We start from the raw sequence: 15,891 nt of genomic DNA on the forward strand, positions 1-15,891 counted from the left end.
ATGGTCCTGTTTATTTGCCCACTCAGCCGAGGTGACGTTAGGACTGTTTTTGGATCTGTTCTGAGTTACAACTAATTTAACTACTTCCATCATCTGTGCATGTTTAGAAAATATTTTCATTCATTAATGTGCTAATGTAATAAAATTTATTTTCATCATTTTAACCAAATATTATACTTTTTAAACTTCAACTTCTATTTTTCAATAATTTTTTAATATGTATACGTATATACGCGATACACAAGAATGACACTTAAAATAAATTAAATACGGAGGGAAAAATAAAGCGCCCGATTAGCTCTGAAACCCCGAAACCCTTCCCCATTTCGGCGGAATCGCATACACAAAATTCTAGGGTTTGAAGGTGTCTCCAATTCGATCCAAACTCTCGTCCAAGTAATCTTCAACAAGCTTTGAGAAGGTAAAGGTAAGATGAAGTCGAAGTTAAGTTTGCGTCATCTATTCCGTGATTATTTTCTTTGAGATACACATGTATGTCTCTTGATTATTCCAGTGGTCTCATGCATTTGGTCTATCATTTTAACTTCATCTTGAATAGATAAGCTGAAGTTCACAAAATAAATTCTAGGAACCACCCACATAATTTCAATTGTTTCTCCAAGCAAAATACATATTCAAACACCACTTCAACTTCTAAATACTATTTTTCAGCTTCAACTTTAAATACTCATTTTTTAAATTCCAACTAAGTCGCTTGAGTCGCAGGGCTCTACTCGCAATCGCTGGATTGTTTCCTCTGTTTTTTCTTTCTGGAATTGCTGGTTTGGACTCTTTTTCTATCTTATTTTTTTCTCCATTCTTTCTTTCTTGTTTTTAGTTTTCCCATTTTATTAATTTAATTGAGTTTGTTACTTTTGATTTATTAATTTAATTGTGTTAGCACTTACAGTAGGCAGTGCATTAGGCCATTTCTATTTTGGTTAGTTTCGATTTTGCTTGTCCTATGGGTGATGTTTTGTTATCTACTTTTTAGTTTTAAAATTGAAATATCAGCCGAGGGTATTTTGGAAAGAGCCTCTCAATCTCCAACGAGGTAGGGATAAGGTCATAAGGTCTGCATACACTCTACCCTCCTCGTACCCCACCTGTGAAATCACAATGGGTTTGTTGCTGTTGTTGTTGCTTATATGTAAAGTCTTTGTGCAAGGTTTATTTGGTCTTTTTTAAGAATTGCTCTTCAATTCAATAAAGGGGGTGCTTTACTTAAAGCGTGGAGCGCCTTGTCACTTTTTCCGCTTCGCGCTTCCAAAAACACTGGTTATTAAATAAAAGCTTAGTAAAAAAAAAACTTAAAGAAGAGTTTACTAAATTCATCACTAGTTTGGCAATTTTATATGACATATCATCTTGTGACCATTTCAATAATAAATAAATATGACATCACAATTCCCAATTTGGCTGTGCTGCAGCTCTGCAATAGAAAGTGTATGCAACATAAGCTAAAACATTTCAATAGATTTCTTGATGGGAAGACTTCCAGTGAGCTCTTGCCACTATGTTTATTTAATAGCCCTATTGTACAAGGTATCTCCATAACATTGTTGTTGTGGTCTGTTTTTTGTAAATGCAATCTTCCTTCCTTTTTTGATTTTGTGGATGACGAGCAATTTATTTTGTTGGAACTACAGTTCAAAGCTCGTGATGACTGATGTTGAAGACGGAGTCCGACTTGTGCAAAACTTTTAACCTTTTTTTTTTTTTTTTTTTTTGCTTGGGAAAATTGTTTAGGCAGATTGCTTTAGGCCTCTTGAGCATGCATTCTCTTGATTATTGTTACCGAAGCCCATGATTTGGAGTTCTCTATGGTGCTGATGGTAAAGTGCGTCTGTATGATATGGATGTCACTGATGTTACTGCAGTCTGTAAGTATTAAACTCAATTGACCGTCAAAGTTTTAATGTTTATCCTATATTAACATTTTTTGATTGTTTTATTAAAAAATTGCAGGCACAACTTTGAAAGAGGATTTCTATGCATTTAAACAATTGCTTCGTCGTTTTATCAGACTTATGCCATTACCTGATAAAGTGGTGTGTTCAACATCTGAGGGTTTGCATTTGCCGCATGGTGTCAAATGCTACTTTGACTTGATATCTAACATTAAGGGGTCGAACATGTATGTCTGATAAAATTTACTCGAATATTTTTGTCATGTTCTACTTTAAAAATTTGTCACTAATCACATTATTCAAGTAGATTTATAAGATTGTGACAACTATATCCATGATAATGACTTTGTTTCAAAAAAAAAAAAAAATCCATGATAATGACTTGAATGGTTGAAATCATAATCTTTCTTAGCAACCTTTTAAATTTTTTTGCCTCATTTCTGTTTTGCTGGAATGGTTACATGTTGACATCTGCTTTTGTACTTGAAAGTGGGAGTTGAATTGAATGTGAGATAGTAATTGAAGCTGGACTTGAAAGTAGAACCACATTGATGAAAATTTGTAATTTTTTCTTTTCAGGGATTACTACAAGTGGCTTTACAACCTTCCCATCTTTTGGAATGCTAATAAAAAAGGGCTCTTTATTGGCATTATGTCAAGGATAATGAGGGAATTTTGTGAACATAGTGACGAATGCTTCAAATTTAAGGAAATTGATAACGATTGGGGAACAAAAAAAATAACACAGGGAGTCGATCCTAGGCTTTGGAATTTCTACCACTATACAGATAAAGCTGGTAATAAAAACAAGAACTATCAAAAAGATTGGGGAAGCACAGTGTATGCAAGAAATTTTCTGCAACATTGCAAGTTGGGCACTAGGACTTTTGATCTGCTGGAGCCGGTGTTTCCGGAACTCATATCTTTGATTTATAAGCATTTTGTTGAAGGAATTACAAGAGGAGTATACTATGATGTGCATTTAAGTGATGGTGATGATGATGATGATGATGATGATAGTGATAGTGACACAGAGATTAGGTATGTGTTCTTCACTCACTTTTATCTTTTTAGGTTTTGGGCATCTTGGACAATATATATATATATATATACTTTTTTTTTTTTGGGGAATGGTAACACTTATATAAAATCAGCCTTGAAGCTAGAAAAGAAATTACAAGTGGTGCCCCAAGTGATGATGATGATGATGGCACAAAGATGGCACCCACAAAGAGGGAACCCAAATTTATTAGGTATGTATCCTTCACTTTCACTTTTACCTTTCTAGGTTTTGGGTTGGACATTATTTTTTGGGGAATGGTAACACTTAGATAAAATCAGCTTTAAAGCTGGAAAAGTAATTACAAGTGCAAAAGATCCCCCAAGTACTTACAGTGAGTCTAAGAAATCTAGGATTGAATCCACATACTCCCTATATTCATGCTTACACCAAAAATAAATAAAGTGCAGTTCAGCTTAATTTTTTCTATACAGAACAACTAGTATCTTCAAATTTGAAAAAAAAAAAAAAGAAAAGAAAAGAAAAGAAAAGAACAACCAGTATCTTCAAACATTCTGGAGTTTCTTTCTTTCCAAAGTGTCCACCAGTTACAAGAATGTATCATTCTCCACCAGGTCCTCGGCTTGACACATTTTTGTTCCTTCTTCCAGCATAGAAGTAAGTCCTTAGTTGTTCTAGGCATGGCACACATAGTACTATGCAAAAACAAGCGTGCTGTAGTTTCTGCATCTTCTAAACACAAAGGAGCACAACTGAAATATTCTTTTTCTCAAATTCTCCTGTGTTAAGCAGGCATTTCTTGTCACCAACCAAGAAAACAAAAATTACCTCGGGCAATCATTTGGTTGGTTCTTATCTTCTATTCAAAATCTGGTAAACACAGTTGACCTAGAAAATGTTGTTGCTGGTCTCTTTCCACCTCAAAGTATCTTCAAAATTGCTGATGCCTTGAATCTGTTGTAACTGACAAAAAAATCGATTGCCTTCTCTATCTCCGAATCATTAAGCGGCCTTCTTAAAATTATGTTCCACCCTTGATTGGTCCACGCCTGTGCTACTGTGCATTTTGGATCAGTGGCCAAGTCAAACAGCTCAGGAAATGCCTCTTTTAGAGGGCCAATGCCGCATCCAAGTGTCATCCCAAAAAAGTGTTCTTCTGCCATTACCCACCTTAATCTCAGAATGTTCCAACAACAGATTCCAATAACTGCTAATACTTCTCCATAAGCTCACACCATAAGGTGTTCTTACTAGTTTAGTCTTCTAGAATGCCTCTTGCCCATATTTGATATTGATGAGTTGCCTCCACAAAGATTTCTCTGTGTTAAACCTCCATAACCATTTGAGTAATAACCTGATGTTGGGTGGTTTTAGGTTCCTAATGCCCAATCGTTCATCCCTTTTTGCCGTTGTAAGGTCTTCCAGTTCACTAATTGAAGCACCTGGTTTCCTTGTTACCTTGCCAAATGAAATTCCTTTTTAGTGCATGAAGTCTCTTTTCAACTTTAGCTGGTCAAAGAAACAATGACATGACATAGGTGGGAAGTGAATCAAGAACACTGTTAACTAAAACTACTCTTTCCCCTAAGGATAGGTATTGACACTTCCATCAGCAGCCTTTTTCCTGTCCTCTCAATTACCCCTTGACAAATTTCGGTAGCTTTATTTTTGGCCCCCAAAGACATGCCAAGATAAGTGGTGGGGAGAACTCCAATCCGACAGCCCAAAGTTCCGGCTAGTTCTGGAGAATTAGATTCGTCATTGATAGGAAATAAGAGGTTTTTACTCCAATTTATGTGCAAACCTGACACTGCCTCAAAAATAGTTAAAATCAGCCTTAAGAAGCTCAGCTGTTCAACCTTTGCCTCACTTAAGATCAATGAATCATCAGCAATGAAACTAGGTAGGAAATTTTCAGAGTTTCCCCATCCCTGCCAGTCACTTTGAAACCTTTAAGCCAACCATTTAAACTTGCAGCATATGGTTTGAACCTTCCATTACAATAATAACAAGGAAAGGGGGTAGAAGGTCTCCCTGCCTAATCCCCCTATAAGATGAGAAAAAACCCTCAGGAGAACCATTGATCAGCACTGAGAATTTTACGGTGCCGATACAAAAGAAAATCCAGTTAAGCCAGTTGTTTCCAAAGCCCATATCCTTCAGAATTTTTAATAGAAAAGCCCCAATATACGTGGTTGTAAGCTTTTTCAACATCTAACTTGCATAAAATCCCAGGCTGCTTCTCCTTGATCTTGGAGTCAATGCATTCGTTTGCAATTAAAGCTGGATCCATTATCTGTCTTCCTTTTTGAAAAGCCATTTGCTGTTTGTTCACCAATTTATCTATCACAGCTTTTAACCCTTCTGTTAAAATTTTTAGATAATGTTGTATACACTTGTGATGAGACTTGTGGGTCTGAAATCCTTCAAATTCCTAGCGGCATTCTTTTTAGGAATAAGAGCAACAAAGGTGGCATTAAAACTTTTCTCAAAGAATTCCTGATCATGAAAAATCTTGATTGTTTTCATGAGATCCTCCTTAATAATATCCCAACATCTAGTGAAGAAGGATTGAGTAACCATCCGGCCCATGGGCTTTGTCTAGAGCACAAAGGTTAATACAAAGCAATACCTCACCTTCATCAAAAAATACAATGCAATACCTCACTCTCTTCAAAATCCCTCTGAAGCCAAGTGTCCTCTTCCACAGAAATAACAGGACAATTAAGATAGAAAAATTCTGGCCTCCAAACTTCAGTTGTGGAGTATAACTTTGGGATTCTAAAATATGCCCTTTAATGAACCCAGACTCTCACCTGAGAACCTTCCCCTTCAAGGATATCTATATGATTAAATCTGCTTCTTGCATTGGCCACTCTTTGAGAGGTTTGCATTCCTATCCCCGTGATTCAACCAAATGACTCTAGACCTCTGTCTCCACCCAATTTCTTCATACTTGGCAATATCATTGAATTCAACTTCCAGACTCAACTTTTTGAAGAATTTCATCATCATTTTGTATCAGCTCCAAAACTGAAACCTGCTTTAGAATATCAGATTTCCTCTTGTCAAGGCTCCCATAATTAGAGGCATTCCATTCTTTAATTTTAGACTTCATCAATCTAAGTTTGGAAGCAAATATAAAATCAGGTCTCGAATGTCGAAAGAAGACCAGCTCCCTCTATCTTTGTCAATAAAGCCTTCCACCTCTAGCCACCATCCCTCAAATTTAAATAAAGATTTAGTGGCTCCTCAATACAGACACGGCAGATAGGGCATTTGTTACATCTCTCATAGCAGGAACTGCACCACATAAGAGAAGAATGAGCTTCTGTACTATTGGCAAGTAGCTAATATGCTTGCCCGTAATGGTAAAGAAAAATATCTGCATAGGACGCGATGCCTGGTAAAGTTGGTAAAGGAACCATCAGAAAAATGCAAAAGAAGGCGACTCTTACTAACACCTGTAGAGTGCCAGTCAAAGAAACAATTTTCAGCTGAAAATCCAATCAACATTTTCTATAGCTGCTAAATAATGCGGAGATATTAGAGTCTCCAATCACGATGAAGAAGAACACATAATAGAAACCTTTCCACACTGGACAATTTTCTGAAAAAGGTTATTCAGGAAAAATATTTATGTGGAAAAAGTTTGTGCAAATGAAGAACGTACTTGGATAATTGTAGATTTCTTGGTGAGAGGGCTATGTGAGTGAGAAGATTTCTTGGTTGAAAAGGTCATTCAAGCAACTTACATCCAAAAAAGTTACTTGAAAAAATAGAACTTTCTCAAAATCCCTTTACATCCAAACACCTCGTAGAATCTCTGATGGAAAGGATATCAAGGGAACTGCATAGAGAAAATAAAATCATCCTACCTAAGATGTAAGCATTGAACTTCTTCCCTCGCCACCCCACTCCCCATGGGAGAGGAATTATAAACAATGCAAGGTTAACATGCCAACTACACGTCAAGTAATAAACTGTCGTCATTCAAACCCTGGCCCAATCTTCCTATAAAAAGAAAGATGGAACACTCGGGTGTGTGTGGAAGACTCACTACTGTTATGGCAGATTCGTAGTCCTCAGTTGCACACCACCTTCACTTTCCATGCACTGTACTTGAGTGATCTCACTTAATGTTTTATTTGCAGCATTGACCAATTTCTTTGGAAAGAGCCCTCGATATTTAGATTGGTAAGTGTCAAATTTAATTCCCTTTTTTAATTCTCCTCTCATATGTCTCAAGTTTATCTCACTGATTGAATTTTGCAGTATGATGTTTAGTGGATCTGAACCTGTGAAGATGATCAAAGATGGTCCGTCAATTCCTATTTTGTTTCTGTAAATTTGAAGTGTATGTAAAGAAGCGGGGCTGTGATTTTGAGTTCAAGGATTAATGTCGCACCGTGATTCGAACATGCCACCTATAGCAATTTTTAAGAACTACTGACTAAAAGCTTTCCCTATGTCTAAGGCACAACAAGATGTTGATCACTCAGATCCATTGCGTTACTCGAGAGGAACTACAAATAGTTCTAGGCTACTGACTGCATCTGAAGAACAGGAGTTATCGAAAGGAATGCATGTGCTTTAGCTTTTTCAATGTTTTTTGGGAAAATGTGCAAATATACCCCTAAACTTTGCGATTTAGAGCAGATATGTCCCTCGTTACAAAAGTGGTGCATATATACCGCTGCCGTTACAAAAATGGTGTAAATATACCCCTGCAGTTACAAAATGGTGCAAATATACTCTTTTCACTAACGGAATTTGTTAAAAAAATCATTTAATTTTTTTTTAATTAAAAAAAGGTCTACCTATATTTTCCTTAGTAGACAATTTTCTAAAATCACATGGTAATTTTTTTTGGTCGGTGGGGTCTGGTAAGTTTAAAAAAATGGGTAGATTTATTTTTTTAAAGTCATGGAGATATTTTTTAAAATTTACTAGACCCGATTCACCAGAAAAAAAAATTACCATGTGGCTTTAGAAAATTATGTCTACTAAGGAAAATATAGGTAGACTTTTTTTTAATTAAAAAATAAATTAAATGATTTTTAAAAAAAAATTCCGTTAGTGAAACGGGTATATTTGCACCATTTTGTAACTACAGGGGTATATTTGCACCATTTTTGTAACGGCAGGGGTATATATGCATCACTTTTGTAACGAGGGGCATATCTGTTCTAAGCAAAATTTAGGGGTATATTTGCACCTTTTCCCATGTTTTTTATTAAGTATTTAGCTTTTTCTAACTATAAGACACAACATGAACCTATGGCATTTGTTCTTTTCCTCAATATTTTGCCTCTTTTCTTTTTCTTTACTGCATCAATATTCTTTCATGCGCCTATTGTATAAAATGCCAGCGAAACGGATTTCAATTCAGATAAAAGGAAGGAAATTTTGGCTTCTCAGGCCCATAGAGAATCTGATGCTAAATCTAGCAATTAAGGCTTTCTGGTTTGACGGTCTAGAAATGGCCCCTAAACTTCCCATCATATTGGAGAATCCTGTTGTCGTAATGGAAAGAAAGATATATTATTGAGTTGCCTCGTTATTAGACCGCTACTTTGCGTTCTAGGAAGCATAAGAATGAATTGCACCAATATAGCTGTGTTGGAGGGCACTTCATAGATCCTAGAAACTTTAATGCCTGGAGAAATCTAGGAGCAAAATTGTGTTATCCGTACTCCTAAACAGCACGTTATGAGCTACAGCACTTAATGCTGAACTTTTAGGTAAACCTCTTTGTAGATCCTGCAGCCTTAAGATTCTGCATGGATCTCCCTCTCAGTCATTGTCCTTGTTGGATTGTTTAACACCCATCCATCAATATCACAAGGTAAACTTGGATCAAAACTATCTATATCTACAAGTTCAGGAGATACACAGCATCAAAATAATTCCTCATGTATATAACGACCTGTCAGCCCTCAATTAGAAAGCTTAGAGTATAATCCAAACAAAAAGGATGTACATGTGATGCTCAGTAGAAATTTTGTGCACATGCTCAATTTGGGTTTTATTTTCTTGAAAACATAGAATAAGAAGAAAAGAAGGCGTATTGTGAGGAACTTTAACATCTATTACTCTATTAGACGCATTGCTCACTTTAACATCTTGCAACCGAGCATAGCAAGTCAAAGATGGTCAATTAATCTACACTACAGGATCTCGAGCAGGTACCTGTCCTCACCAGCAGCGGAGCTACAACCATTCAAGAGTGGTTAGGTGAACACCCCTCCCCGAAAAGTTATACGGTGTATGTAGTTTAAATTATATCTTATGCTATATATAAAATATTTGGAACAACCTTGACAAAAGTGAGCGAGTTAGCTCAGTGGTCATGGATGTTCCGGAGCTACAACCATTTAAGAGTGGTTAGGTGAACACCACTCGCCGAAAAGTTATACGGTGTATGTAGGTTAAATTATATCTTATACTATATATAAAATATTTGGAACAACCTTGACAAAAGTGAGCGAGTTAGCTCAGTGGTCATGGATGTTCAAAAAGCCTTACTATGTTTCGTGCAGGTTCGTTTCTTAGTGTATCCTTTAATATTGCCATTTTTATATTCAATTCTCATTTTTCAGGAGCGTCATATGGATGGGCCGACCTTTTATTTCTAAAAGAATCCCCCACTTTTTGTCTCTTTAACTTTTTTTTTTTCCTATTAAATTTTGTAAATAAACAAATCTTATTAAAATTGCATAGTTTAATATTAAGATTTTTGGTTCACCCATTCTTTTATTAAAAAACAATTTACCCATTCAAAATTTAAACACCTTTCCCAAAATTGTTGGATCTTCAGAAAACTCAACAAAAGAAGCAAACAAACAGGTCCAGGGAAAGAAGCACATGGGTAACAAGAAGCTTAGGGGCTAACAAACAGGTCCAGGGAAAGAAGCACATGGGTAACAAGAAGCTTAGGGCTCTAGAAGATGAGTCTAAAGATCCCTCTTGGTAACCACTGTCCAAGAGCGTAAAGAAATCATCTATGTTCACAAAAACTGAACCACCTTACAAAAGAGAGGAAAGAAAGAAGAGAGACAACGTTCTTCACAAGAATGAGTCAGATTTCATTTGGGGTGATGGTGCATTGTTTCAGCAAGAACAGGTGTACAATGTTCCGCTTTTAGTTGAGGGACAAGAAGTTTCCGACCCCGGAGAGCCGCCTGATCCAGCCAACACCCCTTATGAGCCAGACAGAGGGGGTACAAAGATGATAGCGCAACTCCTGGATTTAGCTATGTTCCAATACTGCTAAAGAAGATATGGGAGTTTCCATTTTTACCAATGACACTTCTTTGGAGAATAGGGATGACATGGACACTGAAATTGGAAATAATAATACTCAAGGAGATGTGAAATGCATTGATGAGTATGTGCACTTTGAGAGTGAATCAGAGGAGGAGACTAAAGACACTCAAACTCCCTCCGAATATGTTTCTGTCTCAGATGGAGAATTTAATGACCTGTCCTCTAAACAGGACAACATTGATTCTAAAGGGGCACTCATGGAACAAGATATCACCATGACCTCTAATCTCTCACCAAGAGGAATGGAATAGCCCACAACTGGCTGGAATTCTAAGGGAAGGGATAGCACAAGCAGAAAGACATGCAAAGTTCCAAATTCTACGGTTTCCAATGATTAAAGCCCTATCATGGAACATTAGGAGTGTCAACACTCAAAGTGCCTTTGAAAGGCTTAAATCTATCAAAAATCAATATCACTTATCATTTATCCGTTTGCAACAACCATTTGCTAGTGGTGAACAGATCATGAGATACATGAGACAACTGGGGATGCAAGGTAGTCATTCTGTCGCGACCCAAATACCATCGTGATGTCACCCACACTAACCCCCCTGGAGAGTGAACCATCCCCTTAATTACTTACTAATTCAATTGCCAAAATAACTTAAATCACAAGATAAATAATAGATAGTGTAAGTCAATGCCATAGATACTAATAATAAGTGCGGAAATACTAGTCATAATACAACCCCAGAAAATGAAGCACCATACAAGAACTCTAATCAATACTGCCTAGAATAATACAACTGTATGAATATAATGAAAAATGTCTAAGGCGTAAAGATTGACAATAGAGAAGGAATCCCTAGGGCTGAATGGCAGGAAGGTAGCTCACTCTCAGCTCCTAGCTATAGCCTCAAGGCTAGAAACGAGGTCTCGATGAAGGTCTTGCCTCACAATCTGCACTAGAAAAAGTGCAGCAAGGTAGTATCAGTACACATACGTACTGGTAAGCATCATAGGTCGACTAAGATTAGCTCACGCATATAGAACACAGAATCAGAAAAGATAAGCAGAGAGGCACAAACATCCACACACAAATCACAAATAATCAATAGTCGAGTCATAGCCTATGCCGTAACACCTAAACACAAGTCTACCAAGTCTTTCGCTATTCTTCAGAACAACCACAACACAAGCACAAGCACAACCACAATCCAATCAATGATGTAAAATGAGATGATGACATATGCAATGCAATGAGATGGATGTCAATGCAATGGCCAATAACACAACCTGTACTATCACAGCCAACCGGAGGGCCATGACGGGCACTCGGAGCTAACCTGCCGAGCACCTATCATCATACTCTCATAATCATATTTAGGTGAGCTACATGGATATCTCATAATTATCATGCATCAATAACGCAATTTCCATCGGGCTAAGGCACCATTTTATACAAACATCATATATTATGCCCATATATACACAAGCTGGCAAGGCTATCAAAATGATATACACAATATGAGCCGACAAGGCTGAGAGATACCTAACTAAACACAACTGTCTACGAGCCTCTAGGAAGAGTATATAAAATCATAAAGACGGGATAGGATCCTGCCATGCCCGTATATGTACACCTAAAAGAATAATACCAACTATCTCGGCTCCGAATCAAATGGAGCACCTCTATGTAATCACTGAAGAAGCAGCCTACTGGTCTGTCTTGTCTCCCTGTCTACCTGCGGGCATGAACGCTGCGTCCACAACAAAAGGACGTCAGTACAAACAATGTACTGAGCATGTAAGACGTGAATAATAACATGATGCAAATATGAAGAATAACATGAGATAAACGAATCATTGATACCTTTTACGACGTTTGTTAGGCTTACTTAACATTCCTTTGAACAAAACATAGCATACATCGACATATAATGATACCATACCCGACCATACAGGTTCGGTGTCATCCGTACCCGGCCATAACAAGGCTCGGTGTTGTTCGTACCCAACTGCAGTGGTGTGCACACAATAGATATCATACCCATCTATATAGGCTTGATGTCACAAAATAGCTTTATACATTTATGACATACATAAGTATCCGAGAGAAACATCACAACACTATCGGAGTGACACAAAGTCGGTAAACCCCCGATTTCTATTATTTAATCACCATCATCATTATCATCATCATCACTATTATCATTATCATCATTATCATCATCACTAGGGGGACTTTTTACCAAAGTATTTCAAGAATATTGGAAGTTAGGAACTTCTAGCATCTCTAGGATTAGGACATTGTGAATATCTTAGATGGCATCTCTAGAATTGAACTAATAGTCATAATCGTTATCATTATCATCACAAGGAACATTGTCAACAATATCAAGAGAATCTCGAGGATTATGAGCTTATAGCATTTATAGGGATAGGAATATCATGGATATCACGTATAGAATCAAAATGAGGGAAACATGGCTTTAGAAGGAAGGGTTAGCCTTACATACCTTTACGTCTTCTTAACTACTTAACGTTGTTCTCCAAAAGTACGAAAAATATACATTCAAGAGGATTCATACCAAGGTTAAGTCTTGAAAACACTTATAAGTTCAAACTAGTGCTATTAACGAACTAACGAAATTTGGGCAACATTTCCCCTATTTTGTCAACTTCCACCAAATTACAAATTAACTCCTAAACAACAATAATAACGTTTAAAATACCATATTCAAGAAGTTACATTCACTTCAATCTCAATTTTATCCAAAATTCCCTTTTCAAGTTCATCCTATAGTCATCTTCTTAACTTCCAACATTTACGACTTTTCCACTTTAATTCTTTTCCTTCCCAAGGGTCACTAAACCTTTATATCAACTCAATCATGCAAATAATAGGAAAATCATACCTTATTATGGAATAACTTCACCTTCCCCAACTCCTTTCAAGAACAAGTTTATCACAACTTAGAAGAGAAGCAAGAACAATCACCTTCCATGGATTCCCTTTGGATTTTGATGTCAATCTTCTCTCTTGATGATATGGAAAGGTTTGGAATGTTATGGAACCTTCAATAACCCTCAAGAAGACTTTATAGATGTATGGAAATAAGTGTGGAAGGTTGGAATGAAAATGAGGTCCTTGGGGATTTAAAAAGGTGGCAAAAATCGCTCCCCGACTCAATTAGCGGTGAGTATGCGACCTAGCACACTAAGTGTGCGGCCGCACACTCTCTCCACCAGGAGGGGGGGGGGGGAGGGTTGTCGGCCATTGAGTACACCCAAAATAGGGAGCTGGCGGTCAGTATACGGCTCAGCACACTTAATGTGCAGTCACACTACCCCAATTTCTTCGATTTAGCGAAATCGCGTTCTTTACGATTCAGGAAGTGTCAGAACTGGGGCCGAAGTCAGCCTATCCTTCAGCTCCTGAAAACTGCACTCACAAGCATCTATCAATTGAAATTTAGCTAATTTCTAAGTCAGCCTCGTCAATGGTGCAGAAATAGAAGAAAAATCTTCTACAAATCTCCTGTAATAACCTGTCAAACCCAGAAAACTACGAACCTCCATAGGTGTTGTAGGCATTGGCCAAGTCTTCACAGCTTCAATCTTTTGGGTATCCACCCGAATACCATCAGCTAAAATAATATGCCCCAGAAAGGTCACAGAATTCAACCAAAACTCATATTTTGAAAATTTTGCAAATAGTTCACGAGCCTGAAGAACTCTAAGGCGGTGCGTAAGTGATCTGCATGTTCCGCCTCGGATCCTGAGTATACCAAGATATCGTTGATAAACACAATCACAAATAAATCTAGGAAAGGCCTAAACATATTGTTCATCAAATCCATGAATACTACCGGTGCATTAGTCAGTCCAAACGACATTACCCGAAACTCGAAATGACCATATCTAGTTCTGAAGGCTGTCTTTGGAATATCTTTCTCTCTAACTCTTACCTGGTGATACCCAGATCTTAGATCTATTTTAGAGAACCATTGGGCACCCTGCAATTGATCGAATAAATCATCAATCCTTGGAAACAGATATTTATTCATGATCATTACCTTATTCAGCTGTCTGTAATCAATACACATTCACAAAGAGCCATATTTCTTTCTTACAAACAAAACAGGTGCTCCCCAAGGCGACGAACTAGGCCTAATAAAGCCTTTCTCAAGCAAATCCTTCAATTGCTCCTTTAACTCTTTCAACTCTGCAAGAGCCATTCTATATGAAGGAATAGATATGGGCTTAGTATCCGATAACACATCAATAGCGAAATCAATCTCTCGCTCAGGTGGAAGGCCTGGAAGCTCATCCGGGAATACATTCGGAAACTCATTCACCACAGGGACAGATTGAAGAGTCGGTGATTCTGCCTCTATATCCTGAACTCGGATTAAGTGATAAATATAGCCTTTAGCAATCATTTTATTTGCCTTGAGATAGGAAATAAACCTACCTCTCGGAGATGCGGTATTTCCCTTCCATTCTAAAATTGGTTCTCCTGGAAACTAGAAATGAACTATTTTGGTTCTGCAATAAACATTGGCATAGTAAGAAACCAACCAATCCATTCCCATAATGAAATCAAAATCTACCATTTTCAACTCATGTAGGTCAGCCATACTATGATGGTCACACATGACCACCACACAATTTCGATATACCCGACTAGCTATTAATGGGTCACCGATGGCTGTATATATATATATACTTCAAAAGGCTTAATTGGCTCAGGTTTCATCCCAATACGATCAGCAATATAAGGAGTAATCTATGACAATGTAGAACTCGGATCAATCAATGCATATACATCATGAGAAAATACCGATTATATACATGTGACAACATCGAGGGAGTACTCAAGATCCTGTCACCCCGCCAGAGCATTAATACGGTGCTGAGGACCACTAGAACTTAGTGCACCTCTTCTGCCTCTACCACGGCCAGCTGGCATCTGTGAGCCTTGCCCTGGAGGGCGTATAGATGATGAAGAACCAGTTGTTGACCCTATGGCCTGGACGCAGCCCCTATCCCCTATCGATAGATAGTCACGCATGATATGGCCTGGCTGACCGTAGGCGTAGCAAACATCTGAATCTAATCAGCATTGTCCCCAATGTAGCTTACCACACTGTTGACATCTAATTTTCACCTCATAAGATGCGTATTTTAATTTTTAAAATTCTCGAGTCAAAGACGGAGTAAGGATGCACTGTCAAAAATTAAAATTTCAAAAGTCCCGAGAAAATTGCAAAAAATTGACATTTAGTTAATATTTTGTAAAAATTAATGATTACAAGAAATTACGAGTTATTTATTTTCACAAAAATGATTTGAAAATAAGATACATATCTCGCTCTGTCTAACTCGGAAAAATTGTTAATTAAGACGATGTATGAATTGCGGCTCATTTTTTACCGCATTTTTCACATCTTTAAATATTCTCCAGAACTATATCAATATTAGGCTTGTTTTAAAGCTAAAATTTTAAATTTACGAGTTTTAAATTTTAATCAGCCTAAATAACTATTTTTACTTAAGTTATATCTGTATTTTAATACTTAGTTTTTATTTTTTGATTTAAAATGGAGGGGGGATTGAATTAAACCTTTTAAAAACTAAGGGGGGGGGGGGGTAGAAGTTTATTAAAATAAACATTCCACCCCCATT

The 15,891-nt window shown here is 37.2% G+C and overlaps 1 protein-coding gene across 5 annotated transcripts; it reads left to right on the forward strand.

The window, feature by feature from the left end:
- The first annotated feature begins 261 nt into the window (after positions 1-261).
- LOC132631910 (uncharacterized) lies at positions 262-8,234 on the forward strand. Of its 5 annotated transcripts, none has more exons than XM_060347645.1 (7): positions 263-427; positions 1,650-1,883; positions 1,969-2,137; positions 2,490-2,951; positions 3,065-3,163; positions 7,086-7,128; positions 7,207-8,234. In XM_060347645.1, exons 2-7 carry the CDS (start codon positions 1,856-1,858, stop codon positions 7,216-7,218), a joined length of 813 nt encoding a protein of 270 aa, XP_060203628.1. In that variant the 5' UTR covers positions 263-427; positions 1,650-1,855; the 3' UTR covers positions 7,219-8,234. The 5 variants fall into 5 exon arrangements, 4 of the variants coding, with proteins under 4 accessions (XP_060203628.1, XP_060203627.1, XP_060203630.1 ...); XM_060347644.1 differs by having other exon boundaries at positions 1,750-1,883; XM_060347647.1 differs by having other exon boundaries at positions 1,754-1,883.
- Positions 8,235-15,891: the final 7,657 nt, after the last annotated feature.

Source organism: Lycium barbarum, chromosome 3 (genome assembly GCF_019175385.1).
Source record: "Lycium barbarum isolate Lr01 chromosome 3, ASM1917538v2, whole genome shotgun sequence".
NCBI lineage: Eukaryota > Viridiplantae > Streptophyta > Magnoliopsida > Solanales > Solanaceae > Lycium > Lycium barbarum.

Coding starts and splice junctions, on each gene's coding strand:
- LOC132631910 (XM_060347645.1), top strand. CDS start 1,856: ATGGATGTCACTGATGTTACTGCAGTCT. Junction 1,884..1,968: donor CACTGATGTTACTGCAGTCT/GTAAGTATTAAA, acceptor AAAAAATTGCAG/GCACAACTTTGAAAGAGGAT. Junction 2,138..2,489: donor AACATTAAGGGGTCGAACAT/GTATGTCTGATA, acceptor TTTTCTTTTCAG/GGATTACTACAAGTGGCTTT.